This window comes from Bubalus bubalis, chromosome 1 (assembly GCF_019923935.1).
Source record: "Bubalus bubalis isolate 160015118507 breed Murrah chromosome 1, NDDB_SH_1, whole genome shotgun sequence".
NCBI classification, from domain to species: Eukaryota; Metazoa; Chordata; class Mammalia; order Artiodactyla; family Bovidae; genus Bubalus; species Bubalus bubalis.
Window position 1 is genome coordinate 129,503,990 of NC_059157.1, and position 22,829 is coordinate 129,526,818.

General features: G+C 35.7%; 1 protein-coding gene across 3 annotated transcripts in view; it reads left to right on the top strand.

The window, feature by feature from the left end:
• DCUN1D1 (defective in cullin neddylation 1 domain containing 1) overlaps positions 1-13,792 on the top strand; it is a 55,843-nt gene extending 42,051 nt beyond the window's left edge. For all 3 annotated transcript variants that reach the window (XM_044944336.2, XM_025287729.3, XM_006075314.4), the window contains exons 5-7: positions 9,271-9,353; positions 9,599-9,695; positions 10,996-13,792. In XM_044944336.2, coding sequence (XP_044800271.1) covers positions 9,271-9,353; positions 9,599-9,695; positions 10,996-11,075 — 260 coding nt within the window. In that variant the 3' untranslated portion in view covers positions 11,076-13,792. The remainder of the gene's footprint in view (positions 1-9,270; positions 9,354-9,598; positions 9,696-10,995) is intronic.
• Positions 13,793-22,829: the final 9,037 nt, after the last annotated feature.

Below are 22,829 nucleotides of genomic sequence, written 5' to 3' on the forward strand. Positions count from 1 at the left end.
TGAAGGTCTCAGACTTTAGAAATAAGCTTGGCTTCTTTGTGGAAGAGAGAAAATGATTTGATTTTAGTGCAAATGCTTGTTTGGAGCATAAATTGGTGAGACACAATAAGACTCATTTAATAAGACTTCTTTTAAAAACAGGACAGAAGGGCTTAAATTGGAATCTGTGGGCAGTGGGGACGCACTGAAGATGATGGCGGTGGCGCAGTGTGCCTGGCAGTGTGCTAAGCACTTTCCGTACACGGCCTCATTTCATGTTGAACAACTGTATGAGTTACTCATTCTTGCATTCAGTAATTCACCAGCTACCAGGTGCCACTCATAGAGTGCTAGAGACTTATCCTTTTTTGGCAGATGAAGAAATGGAGGCACAGCACGTTAAATGATGGAAGTGAGTTTGTTGATTTTGAAGACAAGGTAATTGAAGATAAGGTAATAGGAGAGGCTAATAGGGGCCTCTTGTACTAATCATTCTTTATATTTTAGATTAGCGAAAAAAAATGAGAAAAGGATTATGGAATTAGACCGAGGAAGTGACTGAAAGCTTTCCAGGTAGCTCTAGTGGTGAAGAACCCGCGTGCCAATATAGGAGAGGCGAGAGTTTGATCCCTGGGTTGGGAAGATTTCCTGCAGGAGGGCACTACAACCCACTCCAGTATTCTTGTCTGGAGAATCCCATGGATAGGGGAGCCAGGCTGGCTACGGTCCATAGAGTCACAAAGACTCGAACACGACTGAAGTGACCTAGCATGCACACACAGGATGTGACTGAAAGCTAGCGGAAGGGACAAATGTACAACATTTGTACTGGAGAATTGACCCAAAGAGTGACTAAAGGTGCCTGAATACAAAATATCTATTAAGCAAAATTTGGAATGATGAAGTTGTCTTTTCAGTTAATTTCGGTTGGATTTTACTTTTCCAGGAAAAGTCCTCATTTTGCAGACAAAATAAGCTGGGATACCCAGTGTTAATTTCTCTGTCTTATATCTGTGGCCACCTGTTAACTGGATTGTTTTTTCTAGTCTCCTTTTCTCTTCCCACAAATAAAAATCGATTGAAGCATTTGAATTTACATGTATGTACTGAAATAATTATTTCTGTTGTGTTTAAAAACTTAGCACAATATTTTGATACGAGTAGAGAAAATGTTGTGACTATCAGATGTTGATTTAAATGGGGCTGACATATTGCTTAGTTATATCTCTGCCTCTCACTAGAGCACAGTATAAATGGTATTTTTGGGTGACTATGTAGTTTTGATATTGAATCTTAGTTTTTATTGTATTTGACAAAGATAAAATTGACATTTTATAGCTGTTTTATAGCATATTAATTTATATTAATATGATGGTATATTGGAATTTTAGATTACAGGAAAAGTTGAGAAAAGTATACTGAAGAATTAGATTTTAAAATTGTTTTATTCTCTAGTAAGTATTGAGCTTAAGAAAAAAGTAACATTGTTTAATGGGTGTAGAATTTCTGTTTTCTAAGGTGAAGAGTTCTGGAGATTCATTGCACAATAGTGGGAATGTAACTCACATTACTGAACTATACACTGAAAAATGCTTAAGATTATAAATTTTATGTGTATCTAGCCCCACTCCAGTACTCCTTGCCTGGAAAATCCCATGGATGGAGGAGCCTGATAGGCTGCGGTCCATGGGGTCACTAAGAGTTGGACACTACTGAGTGACTTCACTTTCACTTTTCATTTTTATGCATTGGAGAAGGAAACGGCAACCCACTCCAGTGTTCTTGCCTGGAGAATCCCAGGGATGGGGAAGCCTGGTGGGCTGCTGTCTCTGGGGTTGCACGGAGTCAGACACGACTGAAGTGACTTAGCAGCAGCCACAATTTAAAAGTTGTTTTAAAAAAGCTCCAAATTGTAGAATGTACAGCACAAAGTGAGCCCTGATGTAAAATAATACACTTTTGCTAATAATATTGGCTCATCATTTGTAAGAAATATACTAAAGACTTCCCTGGTATCTCAGCTGGTAAAGAATCTGCCTGCAGTGCAAGAGACCCTGGTTCAATTCCTGGGTCTGGAAGGTCCTCTAAAGACGAGATAGGCAACCTACTCCAGTATTCCTGGACTTCTTTGGTGGCTCATATGTTAAAGAATTGGCCTGCAATGAGGGAGACCTTCCTTCCATCCCTGGATTGGGAAGATCCCCTGGAGGAGGGCATGGCGACCCATTCCAGTATTCTTGCCTGGAGAATCCCCATGGACAGAGGAGCCTGGTGGGCTACGGTCCATAGGGTTGCAAAGAGTTGGACGTGACTGAAGGACTAAGCACAGCACAAAGCAATATCTTAAAAATGGGGGAAGGTAGTAGTAGCATGGCACTAGTGATAAAGAACCCTGTTGACAGGAGACAAGAGACTTATGTTCAATCCCCGGATCGGAAGATTCCCTGGAGGAGGAAGTGGCAGCCCTCTCCAGTATTTTTGCCTGGAGAATCCCATGGACAGAGGAGCCTGACTAACTACAATCCATAGGGTCTCAAAGGGTTGGACATGACTGAAATGACATAGTGTACATGCGTGGGATAAAGATATGTGAATTCTGTACTTTTTGCTCAGTTCTTCCATAAACCTAAAACTAAAAAGTCTTAATTTAAAAAAAAAGTAATAAAAGACAAATCATAATTTCTCTTTTTGTTTTTGCACTGATGTTGGGTGTCAGGAAATGTAATGACTTGCTTAGTTGAAGTTAATTAAAAAGAAAGTTTTCTTGACAGCGTTTCTAAGGGTTTACAGGGCTCTTAAATTATAATATTTGGCAGAAAGGAATTAGGAGATGGTAGGAGAAGAGTTGAGGCCCAAAACAAATTGGCAGAGAGCGACAGTGACAGCATTGTGGTTTATTTATAAATAGCTGGGCTAGCTATAATGAGAGCTGGTGTTTCCCATATTTTCTCATTTTCTGTAACCTTATTTCTTATGACACCAGGATAGGATACTTCCTTTGTCACCGTCTGCTTCAGTCACCTGCCATTTCTGGTAGTCTTCTGAATCTTAAATTTGAAAGGGATTTCATAAGTTCTGTGTTAAATCTAACCTATGCAATGTAGCATCTGTACCTGATGCTCATTTAGCTTTTATGTTTGAACATAGAGGGTGGGGATTGAACACATGTCATTTTAGAAAGTGGTTCATTCTTATCACAGAATACTATTATTATTTTTCCTTATGACATCTTTGTCCTTACAACTTTTACAACTGTTCTTATTTGTCCTCTGCAGCAGCACAAAGGAAGGCTAACCCTTTCAAGATTTTTCTCATTTATCCTTTCTCATTTTTTTCAAGTCAGCATTCTTCATTTGAGAAGACCTTTGTTATTCCTGTTGCTGTCACCCCTAGATAACATTTCCAGTTTCTTGGTTTCTCTCATGCTGTCACCCCTAGATAACATTTCCAGTTTCTTGGTTTCTCTCAAAATAGAATTCTTAAAGCTGAATATAATACTCCAGAAGGCGGCTATTTAATGTAGAACACCATGGGTCTGTTATTTTTTGGAAGACTGTTCATTCTATTAATTTGTCGAAAAATTGCTTTTTTTTTTTTAACAGCCATATTATTTTTAGGATCATCCTGAACTTATTAAAGTCTATGGGTTATTTTCTTATAAACTGTTGCTGGTTCACCTAGAATTTAGAAATTTTTAACATTTATTAAACATTTAATATTTAGAAATAATTTTATAGAGTTTTTTAATGTGTATTTTTATTTGCACAATCCCATTTGGTTCTTATAACAACACTTTGAGCTAAGTAAAACAACCTCTTTGTCATTAAGATAAGGAAACTCCTGGTCAGAGAGGCTGACTTTTAAGGTCACATAACTTGAGAGTTGTTAGAATTGGGACTGAACCTCACAGCTTCTGACTCCACATTTTATGTTCTTTTTATTGTATTATGTTGTGAACTGAACTTAGATACTTCTAGGTAAATTAAGACTTTGTGAATAGGATTTTAAATCATCATTCATCCTCCCTAGTGAGTTGGCAACATTTTGTTTCCCTTTAGGGGATTCAGTCTCAATTCATGTCCATTTTTGTCTGGCACTCAGCTGATCATCTTTTATGAAACAGCACATAGCCCTTGTTGATTCTCTGAAAGAGTGACACTGGGATTACCTCTGTTTGCATTTTTAATTTTATTATAAGGGCTTAAGGCTTCATTCTGCAAGTATCTCAGTTTTAGGTAATACTATTACTAGGACTTTCTTGTGTCTCTTTCCCTCTGTGTTACCCTTCTGTTTGTTCTAATTGCTGTTGTTGCTTCTTGTTACATTATTGAGTTTCTTTTCTTTCCCGTACTGCTTCAGAATATATAATAATAATTTTAAAAATAACTCAAACAATAGTAATAGTAAGAACATATTATTTACCAGATTGTTCTAATACTTTATGTGTATTCTCTCATTTAATTCTTACAACAATCTCGTGAGGGTAGATACTATTATCTTTATTTTAAACTGAATTACAGAGAAATGAGCTTAGTTGCCCAGGGCTGCTTAATTAGGGGAAGAGTTGAGATTTAAGATGCTGAACTACTACATTAAACCACTTCTCTCTAGCTGAGCTGTTCTGTCATTCAGACATTTCTGACTAAAGGGCAGCTTTTCTTTTTTTTTAATGTCTGCGCTGTGCTGCTTATGGGATTTTAGTTTCCTAATCAGGGACTGAACCCAGGGCCCAGACAGACAAGAGTGCTGGGTCCTAGCCAGTGGGCCACCAGGGAAGTCCCTGAAGGGCAGGCAGTTTTTCACATGCTTGTGGCAATTGACATTTTATTCCTGTAAAATTTAATCTTCTGTGTTTCAGCTCCTAATAAAAATTTATTAATATTTGAGTATTCCTGTTTCATCCAAAAACATTTATTGACTGCTTACTCTGAGAGCATGGAGTTAGGAGCATCTTTGTCTGTCTGGGTGAGTTTGCAAAGTCTTCACAAAGATTATAATTTTTGATCCTTGAAGAATGAATATATTATTTGAAAACCAAAAGAAAAAGAAGCTATCTTGAATGTGGAAAGATTAGCAAGTTCAATTTCTTAGAGGTGAGAGACGGAGCACCTTTGAGAAACTGCAAGTGAGTCCATTTGACTAGAATTGTAGATTTTATCTGAAGGCAGTGGGAAACATTGCAGATTTTTTAGAAGTTAATAGATTTTATTTCTTGAATTGCTTTAGATTTACAGCAAAATTGAGCAGAAGATACAGAGATTTCCCAATTATCCCATTCTCCAACATACACATACCTTTTCCCATTATCAAATCCCCACCAGAGAGGTACGTTTGTTACAGTTGTACCTACATTGACACATCATTATCATCCAAACTTTAATTTTACAGTAGGGTTCACTCTTTTTCTTTCTAAAAATTTTACTGAAATATAGTTGATTTACACGTTGTGTTTCAGGTGTACCGCGAAGTGATTCAGATATATATGTGTGTGTGTTTATACACACACACCTTTTTTCATTATAGATTATTATAAGATATTGAATATATTTCCCTGTGCTATACACTAGGTCCTCGTTGGGTCTCTACTGCATGTATAATAGTGTGTATATTTTAATCCCAAACTCCTAATTTATTCCTACCCTAGGGTTCACTCTTGGTATTGTATGTTCTGTGAATTTGGACAAATGTATAAGGACATGTATCTACCATTATAACATCATACAGAAAAGTTTCACTCTTCCTGAAATAATTCTGTGCTCTTCCATTCATCCTTTCCTCCCGCCTGACTGCTGGCAACCACCGATCTTTTTACGATCTTTTATCTCCAAAGTTTTGCCTTTTTTAGTTGGAATCATACAATGTGTAGCCTTTGTACATTGACTTCTTTCACTTAATAGCATTATTATGAATTTGTTTCTTCCATATCTTTTTGTGGTTTGATAGCACGTTTCATTTTAGCACCGAACAATTTTCCTTCATCTGGATGTACCACAGTTTATATGTGTACCTACTAAAGGATATGTTGGTTGCCTCCAAGTTTTGGCAGTTATGAATAAGCTTCTGTAAACATTCATGTACAGGGTTTTGTGTGGATACCAGTTTTCAGTTCATTTGGGAAAATACCAGGAATGTGATTGCTGGATCATATGGTAAGCGTATGTTTAGTTTTGTAAGAAACTGTCTAACTATTCCAAAGTGGCTGTACTATTTTGCATTCTCACCAGCAGTGACTGAGAGTTCCTTTTGCTTCATATCCTCGCCAGCATTTGATATCATCAGTGTTCTGGATTTTGAGCATTCCAAAACGTGTGTAGTGGTGTCTCGTTGTTTTAATCATTGAAGACTTTTAACATGGAAGTGAAACCAAATTTGTGTGCCTGCAAGGTCCATCTGAAAGCAGTGTGGTCCTTTAAAAGGAGTAGAGGCGGAACTAGAGGAAGAGAAATTGGTTATGAAGCTAGAAACAAAAAGGACCCTGGCATAGGCCCTGAAAGTGGGAATGGAGAAGAGAGAGAGATTTAAAAGGTACTTAGAAGCCAAAATGAGAAAGCTTTGTTTGAAATTGTGATGAGAAGTTAGTATTAACCCCCATTTGGGGATGTTTGGAGATGTGCGAGTGGTATTTTTGGTGGTGTTATAATGACAGGGTTTCTTTCAGGATTAGGGGGCTGCTCAAGGAGCTGCAGTGCATAGGACTGTTCTTCACAGTGAAAAATGGTGTTTCACTGAGAAACACTGTAGAGTGATAACATTCATTGAAAGAGAAGGAAATGGTAGATCTGTAGAAGTAAGATACTGAGTTGAGTTTGAGTCCTGTTGAATTTGAGTTGTTTGTGGATATCCAGTTGAAGATACCCTTAGGCAGTTAGATGTAAGAATCAAGAATATATAGAGAGAAGTTTCAGATTTTAGGACTTGTTAGAGATGGTTGAGCATACAACTTGAAAGAAGGTAAAGGTTTGAAAAATCTGAGAGAAGTAGAAGTGGTTATTACTGATATTCATTGCTACAGAACATCAACATTTAATGGATGAAGGAAGGAAGAGGAGAAGTAAAAGAAAATAAAGCCAGAAAGGACAGAGGAAAATCAGTAGAGTAATACTGTTAAAGCTAAAAGAAGCAACAGTTCCATCCCGGAGATGTGCTCAATTTTGTCAAATATGGCAGAGAGCCCAGTAAATTAAGGACATTAAGGTTTATTTGGCAACCAGAAGGGCTTGGTGACCCTTTAGAGATTACTTTCAGTGGGGTGAGTGACGAAGGTGGACACTAGTTTATAGAATTAAAGTGTCTGGGGGGTAAAGAAATTGGACAATGAATGTAGATTACAAAAAGTTCTCTTCTTTTACAACCTGAACTTTCAAAGAATATGCATATATACTTCTACTCTTGTCAGATTATTAGATTAGTGTATCAGCTGAGAAATGGGCATTTATAGTTGTCTCAGGGTTTACAAATTACTTGAATATTTCATTGTTTCTCATTATTATTTTCTAAAAAGGAAAAACGCTAACACAGTAATAAGCTTAGTTTTCATAAATTTAATGCATTTGAAGTGAAGAAGGATATCATTAAGCATGCTAATAACAGCAAATCCTACTAGACAGGCTAATAGCAATTATACTGCACGTCATCTCTATGCTTTGATTGGTATGCTCTATGTTTGATTGGTAAGAAAAATAATAAAATTAAAGAACCTGGAAGGAATATTTGGTGTAGAGCGTTAAAGATTGCTAAGATTAAAAAGGATTTGTGATTAGGGACTGATGTCCTGTTTCCAGTTCTCATAAAACATGGGGATCTGAACTTGACTTTCAGACATGTTTTCGTGAGCACATTAAAAATAAAAGTAGAAGACTCCATGTACTGTTTCAAGATGATCTGTGAAGGGAAGGAGAAAGAGGGTAGCTAGTAAGGGGATGGAGAAATAGAAGAAAGTAAGTTTTTTTTAAAGATAGTTGATAACTTGAGTATGTTCCTTTGTGGAGGGGGAGGCCAGAAGACAGGGCAAAGTTGAGGATACAAGGAGAGAAGAAAACTAATCTGTAAACTAAAAGGCAGGATGGCATATTGGATCCAGAGTAATGGTGTTAGGGGCTTAACCTTGGATAGGAGAAAAGAAGAGGCACCTTTTCCATTGAGTTTGAGGGAAGACATAACGGTGGATTTGGAGGTGAGTACATATTTATAACTAGAACTGTAGGAAGCTTGTTCATTCCCCAGTTTCCGAATGCCTGCTGTGTGTTTCAGTGGTAGTTCGGGGATATGTAGTCCCTGTCCTTGAAGAGCGTAGGATCTAGTGAAGATGGGAGATTTTTTTGCCTTATGTCCTATTATGTTTTTCTTTCAGGTAGGATGTGAGCCTGTTTTTGGAGTCTTAGTCTCTCATGATTCTTCAGATTCTTCAGAGTAGTTTGGAGATCATGTCAAAAAGAACTTTTAAGTTACTTGGGAAGGAATTTTTCCTGACCTGGAAATGTAAATTTACTCATAAAAGCTTGACATAACTACTTTAGTTCTTCTTTTAAGACAGATACATATTTTGTCATGCAGTAATACTGCTTCTTTACCCTTCTCTGCTCCAGTTAAATAGTCATTTATATCCTCTTCATCAAACTTGTAAAAAGACAGATCTTAGTTTATTATTAATTTAAAATTTTTAATCAGTATTCTTAATGGTCTCCTTGAGGTCAGGATCAGTGAGCCAACAACTTGGAATGTAAGATTAATTAGGATTGTGGATAGCAACTCTTTGCGTTACAGCTTATACATGTACATTGGTGATTTTCATCTCGGGGCAGTTTTGCATCCCAGGGGATCTTTGGCAATATGTGGAGATATTTTTGGTTGTCACCACTGGGGATAGGAAACTGCTACTGGCATCTCGTGGGTAGAGGCCAGGGATGCTGCTAATGCTGTAATGCATAAGACAGCCTCCCGCAACAAAAATGATCTGGTCCAAAATGTCAAAAGGGCTGAGGTCTGGTATACATTAACATTTCAGTACTTATGACATAATCAAACATGCTTACCTACATTATCTCATTTAAACTTCAGAAACCCCTAATGAGGTAAGTGATACCCTTCTTGCCCTGAAGGAACCATGCATTGGTGATGGAAGCAGGATATAAAGCTTGGACTTAAATCTATAGAAAATTTTTATTATGTAAGTATTCAGGACACAAGGCTTTTTTTTTTTTAATTAAGGCTATCTTTGTCTTACTTGGTGTTTTTTTTCAGGGACAAATATTCCTGGCATTTGAAGTACATAATTTATTTTTAATATTACAGATCTAGAAATGGCCATTGCCTACTGGAATTTAGTGCTTAATGGAAGATTTAAATTCTTAGACTTATGGAATAAATTTTTGTTGGTAAGTTCATGTTTTCTGCGGTTTGGTGTTTTCTAAATTTTTGCTTTGTTTGAAGATAAATTAACATTTTAAAGGATGCCTAACTCATTTCAGAGCATGTAATGGACGTAGAATGAGAAATTTGATTTCCAGAATTTTATTACATAGGTTGTTTTGAATTCTTGTATTCAGCATCTTCTGGACTGTTCTTTTTGAAACCCTTTTTAGTGAATTGGATGCTTCTTGTTATTTTTTTTCCTTAACAGGAACATCATAAACGATCAATACCAAAAGATACTTGGAATCTTCTTTTAGACTTCAGTACAATGATTGCAGATGACATGTCTAATTATGATGAAGAAGGTAATGAATATTTTGCTCTACCAATTCTTTAAAAATATCTTTAATCATACACCCTGGAACTTCTTGTCTACTTCTGTTTTTCTTAGATTTCCCTCTTCTGAGCTTTTATTTGTGCTCTTCTGAATGTAGAAAATGCCTTCATCCTCTTTACCAATCTGTATTATTTCCTTAAATACCAACTCTGTATTCATGTCTTCCAGAAAGGCATGAGTGATTTTCACTCATGTTTTAGATTTTCAGTCTACTTTAGGAACTTACTCTTTTCTTAATGTACTTTTATAGTGCCTATATATATATATTTTTTTTATTGTTGTCTGTTTTGTCTGTGAGCTTGATTGTAAACTCCTTGAGTTTTGTGACTTAGGCCACATGGAAATGGACTTTATTTTCCTACTGTAGCACTATTGGCATTCAGTAAATATTCACTGATTGAATACTTTTCTGCTGTTTCTTCATGTATTTAGAAAGGTAACTCTACCATCCACTACCAGGATATTTTTGTCTTCTGGAACTGGTAGTAGTTTACATTGATCTCTTCACACGTACTTATCTGCTTCCCCTTGAGAATTAGGAAGATGTATTTTGATATTTTTGAATAGACAGGTATTTTTTGAAAAATCTTTAGTAACCTTGGTTTCCTTACAAGTGTCCTGAACTATTTAACCTAACCACAGATAATGTTATTTCCTTATCTTTGTTTTCATTGTCATGTATTGTTTTCTTTAAGAATTGAGAAATGACTGATAATTGATGATTGTGCTTTCTGTTACACCTTATGCAAAAGTGGAGAACTTGCTGATTTGGAAGTTGCCATAGAAGCATGTATAGAGCATGCATATATATAATTAAAAATCCTTTAGTAATTTATTATCATGAAATAGGTTAGTGTCTGATCCTTGCTTTTAATTTCCTTTGTAAGATTGCCCTAAAATGCAGAGAAAGGGCAACTCCAGCTTAATACGCTTCAGCACTGGCAGTGTGGCGTCGTATCAGGCTGGGTTTGACCAGATTACTTCGGTGGCCTTCAGAAAACCATATATTACTGATTACCAAGAGTGTTGTTTTTTATCATCCAGAGAATGATCAAGTGTTGGAGTAATAGAAAAGAGAAAATGCAAGGAATATTCTAGTTTGAAACTCTAAAGAACTAGAAATTTGGAGGTCTTATCAGTGCAGATATTTATAATGATATACTTTAACAATTGTAGGGAAGATATTTAAGAAAAAATAAGGATTCTATTAAAATACTAGCCTTATTTCTGCTTTTGTTTCTTTCCTTTCTCACATATCCCCCCCACAGGAGCATGGCCTGTTCTTATTGATGACTTTGTGGAATTTGCACGCCCTCAAATTGCTGGGACAAAAAGTACAACAGTGTAGCACTGAAGGAACCTTCTAGAATGTACATAGTCTGTACAATAAATACAACGGAAAATTGCACAGTCAATTTCTGCTGGCTGGACTGAACTGAAGATCAATCCTCACAATTCAGACTGAGGGTTGAGACAAAACTTTAAGGATACATCTTGGACCATATCGTATTTCATTCTTCTAATGGTGGTTTGGGCTTGTCTTCTAGTCTGGGCCGCTCTAAACATTTATTATTCCAACATTGTGGATTTCATCTTATATCTGTGGACCATCCTAGTTTATTCTCCCATAAGTCTTAGAAGCTTTATGGTGATTATTTTGAAGTTTCCATTCTTGCATAAAGCACAATGCTGTCTTCATCAGAAAACAAGTTTGGCATAAGAATTAAACATATGAACGTCACAGTTTATAAAAACTTCTTAAATATATGCTTTGGGCTAGTTGCAAAGACTATGCTGATAGCACTTCCAGTGAGAGTGATATATTTAAGTGTACCGGATCTGGAATGGTGTTTTGGTATGGGGGGATTTTTTTTTTTTTTTTCCTGGCAAATTACATGTATTGTTAATGTGAGTAGAGTATCTGATGAAAAAAAGTCAAAATAACCAACGTGAAAAATTTTTAGGATAATTTGGTGTGCCTACCCAAAATTTTATTGTGTTTTAGACCCTCGATTTCAAAAGGTTCCACAGAACTAGTCTGCACTTATCTTACCCATGTTTATATATAATTGTCTTACAGGGGCTTTTATTTAGAAAAACATCTGCATAATGTTAGATTCTACTCCCGTCTACATTATGCACCTCATAATTGGATTTCATTATGATTTTGAAATGCTTATATGCCTGTTAAGTAAGTTAAACTATTTAATTTGTTTGAATGTTTTAGATTGCTACATAATACAGTATTCTAAATTTAGGCATGAGGGTTTATTTTGGTTTTTTTTTTTTTTTTTTTGTCAGCACACTATGGAACACAAATGAAATTCTCTTAATTTATAAGAAGTAGGAATTAAATTTTGAAAATGGTTGTAATGAGCCATGAAGTTCAATTCTTATAGGTACTGCTCTTTCAGACAAATAGTCCATTTTTGATGACTTCTTATTTTGTTGAAATTGTTTTAACTGCTAATCACTGTGGTTGCCAAATACTTGAGGAGCAAGGATTTTCAAGCAAGCATGCACTTGATGCAAAATACAAATCTGGCTTCTATTTTCATAAATTATTTAGTTTCTACTATGTTTTATTTCACTCAGATTAGCTCAGTTTTCACATCAAAGCAGAACTGTATCTTGTATCTATTTTTTTTTTTTATTACAAGACCTGTGAACTGCTTTCATGCTGAAAATGCTCATTTCTCTGTTCACTTCTTGACATGTGAAGAAGGGTTTATTGCTTTTTTAAAGATTTCTTTAAGGCTGGTTTAAAAAATGTAAAACTTCAGAGATTGGATGACTGGTTTTTAGCAGGAGTAGATTTTGCTTGGTGTATCCAGGCACTCTGTAAGGTCTAATGTTGAAATTATCAAAGGAATGTACTTCAGAAAAGCAGTACATTATAATGTAGATGCGGAAATGATTTTAAGAAACGGATATATTAAAACTACTTTTTATTTACATGATTTTGAAATTGACTAGAAAGCTCTTCCCATAGATATTAATATTCTAATCATAACTTTAATTCAAAAATATTCTATCAAAAGAAAATTTTGAAAATTTTTATTCAGGTTACTGGAATTGGTTATTTAAAAAAAAAAGAAAAAAGAAGAATCCTGCTGCTTTCAGTATTTCCTGATTTCGTATTTGTAAATATTAAGAGGAACTTCAATTATGAAATATTTTAAAAAGATATATATATATATATATGTACTATTTTGTTTCCTGTCTTAAAGATTTTGAGTTACGGTATTGTTTTTGAATTGATTAATTAATTCCAGTATGCTGTGTTTTGAAATGAGATCCGATTAGCTTTTTTCCCCCAATATAAATTGTTTTTCATATAAGTCTGATATTGGTTCGTGGCCTAGTGCCTTGGGTTTTACAGACTTTTCCTTTTAAATGCAAGACCTTTTCAACAAAATAGTGTTTGTCATCAGTTTGGTACTAAACATTTATAATTACTGTGTAATTATAAACAAAACAATACATAAAGCTTTGAATATAATTATGTAGCATAAAAGTTAAGGTTGTTAACTCTATGATGGCATCTTAGAATTAAACAATACTATTACTAGGGCCTGAAAGAGAAGACTGATTTAATGTGGTGTGATTTTTCTGAGGATAAATGTCTGGTTACAGGGAATATTTTGTACTAAGAATGCTTACACATAATGGCCATGTGTGTGTGAGTGTGTGTGAAAGAGTGAGATTGACAGGTTGAAAGGGACACACATGCTCACACACACACAACTTGAATTGCTTTAATTAATTAGCGTTTCAGTCTTCATTTTGGTTAACTCCCCATGCTGATTCTTTGTTTTAAACTGAACCACCGGTACAGTTTCCTTTTTGCCAAATGTCAAAACAGGTACACATTTTAAAATGTAATGCTTTTTAAATAGTAAAGTGTATAAAATTAGAAGTGCCCACATATAAAAATACTTGAGATCAAGGTTATCTTTAGTGACTATCATCTGCATATCTCTGTAAGTTCAATTGTGTTTCTTACATCCCTGTCATATTACCAACAGAGGCAATAAAAGCTTCAGTGAAATTGCCATGACTAAATCTTTTCACATATTATTTCAGTGTAATACTTTTAAAGACTAAAATATACCGGAAAACTTTTCTAGAAAGGATAATTATTTATGGAAAGAGCATTGTAATGGCAAGTTTTTGGGAGAAAAGACATGCCAAGTCTTGTTTACTCTATTTAAAATGTTTACAACTATACTGGGCTGCTTTATTTAATTAACAGTACTGTAGTTGTGTAATATGGCTTTGTAAGTATATGTTCTTCATTAGACTTTTAAAAAGTTTTAATGAGTGAAAGAGAGTTAATAAAATAACATGGGAAATCTTTTATATAATACCCTTACTGGGAAATTCTTATTTAAGCAAGGTATACTATTTTTTTTTTCCTCAGAAAGATTTAAGTGAATGAAGTGTTCATCTATTTTTTATTTGATGATAATCAAGAGGTTTGAGTAGTTGTAGCCAGTTTAACGTGCACTTTGCTTAGATTTTTTAAAACATGTTACTATGAAGACTACGTATTGTAAACCTTCTGTAACTTTTCCATATGAATGACAGAAGAAAGTTAAACCTAATGAAAGAATTTTGGAATAAAGGAAAGTGGTGCTGGGGAAATTTATTATAGTTCACAAAGTATGCCTTTGTAAACCTGGATCAACTTTCAGCAAGAATTAATTTATGGAGTTCTAAATGTTAAATTGTATATATTTAATAGAAAATACTTATTTGACACCTCAGCAGTTTTCTTTAAATGTTACTTTATACTTTTAACAACATGATTTATATTGCATACATAGATGTTTTGATAAGATTTTATCAAATTTGATAATGTAATGATAAAATGTTTTTAAAATGTGAACTATTTAACATTTATCTTAATAACTGAGCACACAATACCGGATTGTGATTTCTACATAATGTGATAATTAGGGTTCAAATTATGGTTCATCATTTAATTGATTATAAACAAGTATATTTCTGAACTCTTTACTTGCCTCCATTTTTACAATCATATAGCAATAATTTCTATTTTTATTTTATAGAAATGTGGTGAAGTTATGATACCTTTACCTTTGATTTCAGAAGGGGAAGTGGTTTATATTTTATAGTTTTACATTTGAAAATTCCTAATAGTACAAATCCCCTTTTCCAGGTTTACCCTTACTCTTTGTCGCCATTTTGGTTGAATATTTGCTTGATTTGTATTTGATTCTGGAGGCGGATAGTTCTGTTTTTTTTTTTTGTTTTTTTTTTTTAAACTCAATACAGTTACATAAATGGTTTTACCAGAGCATTCTTGCTATCTATTTTCTTTACTGCCTGTTGGGTAATTGGCATTTCTTGCTGACAAATTCATTTATTTGACAACTTTCCACTAGGCTCAGTGTTTGTGTTAATGTGGCTTTTGACTTCTCTCTCGTCTTTTTTTAATCTGCCATAAATAAGGAAATTATGATTTTAAAAAAGTGCACAGCTGTTGTAGTAGATGGAATTCCTAAAAAGTAATGTCTTGATGGAGTTTTAAAGACAGATGTTTGGTGAATCATTTTATAATTACGTTTTAAAAATTGAGTTTCTAAAACATTTTTATCTAAGTATATCCAAGTTTTTCTTAAAAGTATTGCTTATTTATTTTCACCTTTTGTGTTTGTGCTGTGCAGAAATCAGTATAGCTTATAACTTTTAAAGCATTGTTTTTCAAGAAACACCTTGAGGCTGCTGTATTTCATGAGGTCAGAAGCTTTCTACTTTATCTCTTGTATCTTATTGGCATTGCATATGAGATTTGGTCTGGGGAAAAATGTTTGGTTAAAAAGGTGTTTTTCTGTTTTTAATAACTGGCTTAGAGGGAACATTTTACAGTGGAATAGGAAGAGATAGAGTCAGATTGAAATTAAAGCAGGCTTGATTATGGAAAGTAGCACTGCTTTGAAGAGAAGAATCCATCAAATGAGTTTAAAGTGAAGAATAGTTTAGAACCAAAAATAGTAAAAACAAAGCTTGATTTAAAACAAAAAGTTTGGAAACAGGCAACATGTGAATGGCTTAATGAGCAAAGCAAAGAAAAACAAACGGATAATATTCATTTTATATTTAGTATATATATTTAGGCACACATTTAATGTAACTATTAATTTTATTTCAGGTTATGAAATAAAACTTTGGATCTAATGGAAAACTTGGGCAATGCCAAATGAGATTTTTACAAAAAGGAGTACTGTAGGGCATAAGCTTAGGGGCTAAGGAGAAATGCTAAGGTAAGCTCTAGACAGCGCTTTTGTTACGTAGTTACATGACACAGAGGTAAAAGAGCAATATTTGATCAGTAAGATTTAGAGATGTGTGTACATGAAATCTTTTGAAAATACTTGTGTTTAGTTTTCAGTATTCTTAATCCTGAGAGTGTGCTGGAATTCACTGTACTGAAATTATATGTAATGAAAGCCAGAGCTTTAAAATAGTCATTCATAAGACTGTTGTAATGGTACTCAATAGCCACAGCTTTATTGAGGTATAATTTATACACCACGAAGTCCAGCCGTTGTAAGTGTACAATTAAGTAAATTTTAGTAAATTCATTAAATTTTAGTAAATTCATAGTGTTCTGAAACCATCACAATCCAGTTTTAGAAAATTTCCATCAGCCTTAATAGAAGTTCCTCTCATGCTCCTTTGCGTTAGTTCCTTCTCTTACCGCAAGACCTAGGCAGTCACACTGATCTGTTCTATAAATTTCCCCTGTCCAGAAATTACAGGTGACTAGAATCATACAATCTGAAGTCTTTTGTTTCTAGCTTCTTTCCTTTGGCATAATGTTTATGAGGTTCATCCATGTTATGGTATATACCTGTACTTAATTCTTTTGGTTGCTATGTAGTATTCCATTATGTAGATATACTACATTTTGTTTATTCATTCACCAATTGCTGGACGTTTGGATTGTTTACATTTTTGTTATTATGAATAATCTGTGAATATTCCCCATAATGACATTCCCCATGTCATTATGTGGACATATATTTTAATTTCTTTCAGGTAGATTCCTAGGAGTGTAATTGTTGGATTGTTTCAAAATTTTACGTTTGACTTTCTAAACTGCCCAACTTTTCCAAAGTGGCTGTACCATTTAAACATTCCTAACACAATATGTAGGGTTGCAGTTTTTCTAAATCCTTGTGAATATATTTATTTTTATTATTGTCATCCTGGTAGATCTGTATTTTAAGTGTACAAGTTATATATATCCAGCTATCCTAATTTGTCTGTCTGTTGGATGTGCAATTTAGTTGAGTATAAGGTGGCCAGAGGGATTGTTATAAAATTACTCGCTGTGTACATATATTTGGTTGAAGGCAGTATTTTATGCAAATCAGTGAGGGTAGTTACTGTACTCTTCCGTGGGGGTTCCAGTCCCTTAGTGAACTCCAGTGAGGAAATGAACTCTGTAGGTTAAGAGTGATGCTGATGGCTGTTGCATTGTGCTATTTTGTGTACAGTGCTTGATGTAAGTTCCCAGTTAGCCTGTGACTGGTGGTAATACTTAAAATGTTGTATAAATAATTGCACAGACATGTCAGTCTCGTTATTAATTTTCCCAGAGCTCTTTTGTTCTGGGAATGAATTTCTTAAGTTTGTAAAACTTTAGATGATATTGTTTAGTTGCTTCCAGCCACTTTTGCTCTTAGACACAGTAGACACTGGAGTAGTAATAGAAAACTTCAGGATATACAACAGTAGATTAGTATAATGAACCTACTTCAACACAGTCAATTCATGTGGCTAATCTTGATTTATTTATATGGTACCCATCTTCCCAACCCTGATTTATTCTGAAGCAAGTCCCAGGTAGCAAATAATTTCATTTGTAAATATTTCAGTATGTATGTCTGATAGATAAAGCTCCTAAAGATAACCAAAACACTATTATCATGCTTAAATGTTAACCATTTCTTAGTAATTATCTAGTCAGCATTTTAAATTGTCTCATAATTTATTTTTCCAGTTCAAGTCTGGTTTCAAAGTTAGGTCCATATACTCTGTATATCTATAAATTTCTTTTAACTGATGGGTCCCCGTACCTGCCTCTCTTCAGCTTGAAATTCATTTGTTTGAAAATGTATTGGTTGCTTTATATTTTAAAATTTCTGTGCAATTTATGTTTAGGGTAACCTTTGATGTACTTCATCAAAAAATATTATAACTTGAAAATATTTTGGAAATTAATGAAGTGTGGTATAGAAAGCTATAATAATTATATCAATAGACATTGCCTTAACTTTAAAAATATAATGGGACTTGTATTCAGAATATATAAAGAACTACAGTTAACAATAAAGATAACCCAATTTACAAATGAACACATAATTGGAATAGATCTTTCTCCAGAACATATATACAGATGAAAAAATATTCAACATCATTAGTCATTAGGGAAATGCAAACCAAAACCACAGTGAGTTATCACTTCACACCCTCAAGGATTACTTTAGTAAAGAGGACAAGTGTTGAAGAGCATGCGGATGAACTGAAACCGTTGTGCATGGGTGGGAATGCTAACATGGTGCAGCAGCTGTGGAACGCAGTTTGGCTGTCCCTCAGAAAGTTAAACATAGAGTTAGCATATGACTCAGCAGTTCTACTCCTAGAAATAGAATTGAAAACATTTTCACATTCCATCCCCTGGTAACCACTATTTTACTTAGTGTGTCTTATGAATTTGATTGTTTTAGGTACTTCATAGGGCTTCCCTGGTGGCTCATCTGGTAAGGAATTCACCTGCAATGCAGGAGACCTGGGTTCGATCCCTGGGTTGGAAAGATCCCCTGGAGAAGGGAACGGCTACCCACTCCAGTATTCTGGCCTGGAGAATTCCATGGACTGTATAGTCCATGGGATCGCAAAGAGTTGGACATGACAGAGCGACTTTCACTTCACTTCAGGTACTTCATATAAATGGAGTCTTTATCACAGTATTTATCTTTTTGTGGTTGGCTTATTTCACTTAGCATAATATCCTCAAGCATCAGCCTCACTGCAGCATGTGACAGGAATTCATTCTTTTTAAAGACTGAATAATATTCCATTGTAAGTATATATCACATTTTACTTTGTTTATCCATTTATCTGTCCGTGGACATTTGGCTGTTAATTGTGCTGCTGTGAACATAAGTGTGCAAATATCTTTTTGAGACCCTCCTTTCACTTCTTTTGGATAAATACCCAGAAGTGCTATAACTGGATCCTGTGCCATTTCTTGTTTACATTTTTTGAGAAACTTCTAGTCTGTTTTCCACAGCAGTTGCACCGTTTTAGTCTTACCAGCAGTGCACAAGGGCTCCAGATTCTTCACATCTTCATCAACACTTCCTGCCTCCTTCCTTCCCTCCCGCCTTCCTTTCCTTCCCCTTTTCTTGTATTTGTCATCCTAATGAATTGAGGTAATACCTCATTGTGGTTTTTAATGACGTTTCTCTGGTTAGTGATATTGAGCATCTTTTCACATGCTTGTTGGCCATTTATATATCATCTTTGGAAAAATGACTAAGTCCTTTGCCCATTTTTGAATTGGGTATTTTATTTTTTTGTTGTTGACTTGTCAGAGTTCTTTTGATATTCTGGGTGTTAAACATTTGCTCAAATGTTATTAAGTTCAGTGTGTCTCTATTGGTTTTCTGTCTGGATGATCTGTCCATTGATGACAATGGAATATGGAAGTCGCCTACTTTTATTATGCTGTTGTCTATTTCTCCCGTTGAATTTCTTTTTTTGTTTTGCTTTATATTAAAACAATTTGTGTGTGTATGGAATTTTGGATTTTCAACATGAAGGATAATATCTGCAAATATAATTTTGGTTCTTTGCAGTTTAGATGCTTTTTATTTTGTTCTCTGTCTTAATTGCTGTGGCTTAATTGCTAGGACTTCAGATACCTTGTAGAAGTGACAAGAGTGGGCATCCTTATCTTGTTGCTGATCTTAGAGGAAAAGCTTTGCATCTTTCACCATTGAAGTATAATGTAGCAGTGGAGTTTTCATATATGATCTTTAAATCTTTTATTATGCTGAGGTAGTTTCCTTCTATTCTGAGTTTGTTGATTTTTTTTTTTTTTTTTGTCGGTGGTGGTGGGGTAACAGGAAAGGTTATTCAGTTCAGTTGCTCAGTTGTGTCCGACTCTTTGCAACCCCATGAACCACAGCACGCCAGGCTTCCCTGTCCATCACCAACTCCTGGAGTCCACCCAAACCCATGTCCATCGAGTCGGTGATGCCATCCAACCATCTCATCCTCTGTCGTCTCCTTCTCCTCCTGCCCTCAATCTTTCCCAGCATCAGGTGGCCAAAGTATTGGAGTTTCAGCTTTAACATCTGTCCTTCCAATGAACACCCAGGACTGATCTCCTTTAGGATGGACTGGTTGGATCTCCTTGCAGTTCAAGGGACTCTCAAGAGTCTTCTCCAGCTCCACAGTTCAAAAGCATCAATTCTTCGGTGCTCAGCTTTCTTTATAGTCCAACTCTCACATCCATACATGACCACTGGAAAAACCATAGCCTTGACTAGATGGACCTTTGTTGGCAAAGTAATGTCTCTGCTTTTGAATATGCTATCTAGGTTGGTCATAACTTTCCTTCCAAGGAGTAAAGCGTCTTTTAATTTCATGGTTGCAATCACCATCTGCAGTGATTTTGGAGCCCCCAAAAATAAAGTCAGCCACTGTTTCCCCATCTATTTGAAAGGGTATTGAGTCTTATCAAATGCTTTTCTGCATCAGTTAGTATGATCATGTGGTTTTTGTCCTTCACTCTGTTACTGTGGCATATCAGAATGATTGATTTTCATATGTTGAACCATCTTTGCATTCCAGGAACAACTCCCACTTTGTTATGTTGTACAGTACCTACTGGAACTCGCCACAGAATGTAATCAGAGAATGTTACACCTCTTCTCTTTAAGGCTCTTTGTTGTTGGGTGTCGGGTGCAGCAGTATGGCCTTACCTAATACTACATGCACTAAATGTGAAGGTTTTCCAAGGGAAATAAGAAAAATTAATAAATTGGATTCTCAGATACTTTTTATTTCCAGATTCATTAACAACCAAATCTGTAACTTGCTTAGAGACGTGAGAAGAAAGTTTAGCTCACTGGATCACAAACTTTAAGTTTTTTAGTTTACTTATTTTTAAGGTAACTACCTAGTCCCACTTCTGGGGATTCTGCAGAGCTGGAGCTCCAAAAGAAAAGGAGCCACCCATGTGATCTAGATTAGCAGAGAACAACAGTAGTTCAAAGTCCCTGAAGTATGAATGAACTTGGCAAGTTTGAGGAATGGAAGGTAAGGCAGTGAGGTGGCTGAGGAGCAGAGAGAGGGCCATGAGGTGAGAGGCAGGCAGGAGCCACATTGCGTAAGATTTTGTGAGCTAGCACAAGGAGTGCAATGAGATGCCTTTGGAGATTTTAAAACAGGAAAGAAAAAACCTTTTGAGTTTTGCTTTTTAAAGGTGACTGGCTGCTGTTTTGAGAATGATTCCCAGTGAGTTAGGAGGTTGGTGTCTGGACAAGGTGTGATGCTGGTTTGAACTAGTGTGACAACGGTAGGAGAGAGGTGGGCAAACTAAGGATATATGTTAGAGGTGGGGTCAGATAATTTAATGATGGGTTGTATGTTGGGAGGGAAGGAAAAACTGTCTAATTGAAATGGTTGTATAGATGATGCTGTCATGTAGCATAATGGGAGACCATTGGATTAGAAATCTGGGAAAATCAAGTATTCTGTTAGACATGAATGTTTCTTACTCTCTCAAACAAGTAAAAATAAGTAATGTCCCAAAGGATAGCCAGATACTTGAACATTTTTGGGCAGGACAATCCTGCATTGGATCTCGGAGCTGTACATTTTACCCCAGGAAATGAAAAACTGCCTCTCTAGTTTGACAGTCTAAACTGCACACACATTTTTAAATGCTGGGTAGGGTAGTTCTGGGGGCTTCCCCGGTGGCTCAGCAGTAAAGAATCCGTCTGCAATACAGGAGACACAGAAGACACCGGTTCCATCCCTGGGTTAGGAAGATCCCCTGGAGAAGGCCATAGTAATCTACTCCAGTATTCTTGCTTGGAGAATCCTATGGACAGAGGAGCCTGGCAGGCTACAGCCCAAAGAGTGACAGGGCTGAAGTGACTCCGCACACACGTGCGTGGCTCTACTTCAGGTTGTACCTCTAGTGTACCGTTGCAAGTGTAAGGGGTCTTTACATCCTTATGTGTGTTTTCTCAGGCAGTGGACACTAAAAAGTACAACTTACACCATCAGTTTAGTTCAGTTGCTCAGTCATGTCCAACTCTTTGCGACTCTATGGACTGCAGCACGCCAGGCCTCCCTGTCCATCACCAACTCCTGGAGCTTGCTTAATCTCCTGTCCAGCGAGTCAGTGATGGCATCCAACCATCTCATCCTCTGTCGTCCCCTTCTCTTCCTGCCTTCAATCTTTCCCAGCATCAGGGTCTTTTCCGTGAGTCAGTTCTTCACATCAGGTGGCCAAAGTATTGGAGCTTCAGTTTCAGCATCAGTCCTTAGAATGAATATTCAGGACTGATTTCCTTCAGGATTGAAAGTATTATAAAAATAAAATACTTTTATATTTTAAAAATATAATAAAATACTTTTTATTGTACTTAACAATCCTAAAGGAAATCAGTCCTGAATATTCATTGGAATTGGAAAGCATTATAAAATACTTTTACAAAACTTAATTTGTTTAAAATAATTGTTTAAAGCAAAACGTGTTTAGTTGGGTTTATAAATGTAAATAAACTACATGACAGCAGTACAAAGGACTGAAGAGTCAATGGACTTTTATTGTAAGATTCTGATAAATGAGAGAATATTCACTGCAAGGATGCTAATTAAGTTGTGTCCAATTCTTTGTGACCCTTAAGAACTGTAGCCTGCCAGGCTCCTCTGTCCCATGGGATTTTCCAGGCAAGAATGCCGGAGTGGGTTGCCATCTCCTCCTCCAGGGGATCTTCCCAATCCAATGTTTGAACCCGAATCTCCTGTGGCTCTTGCATTGCAG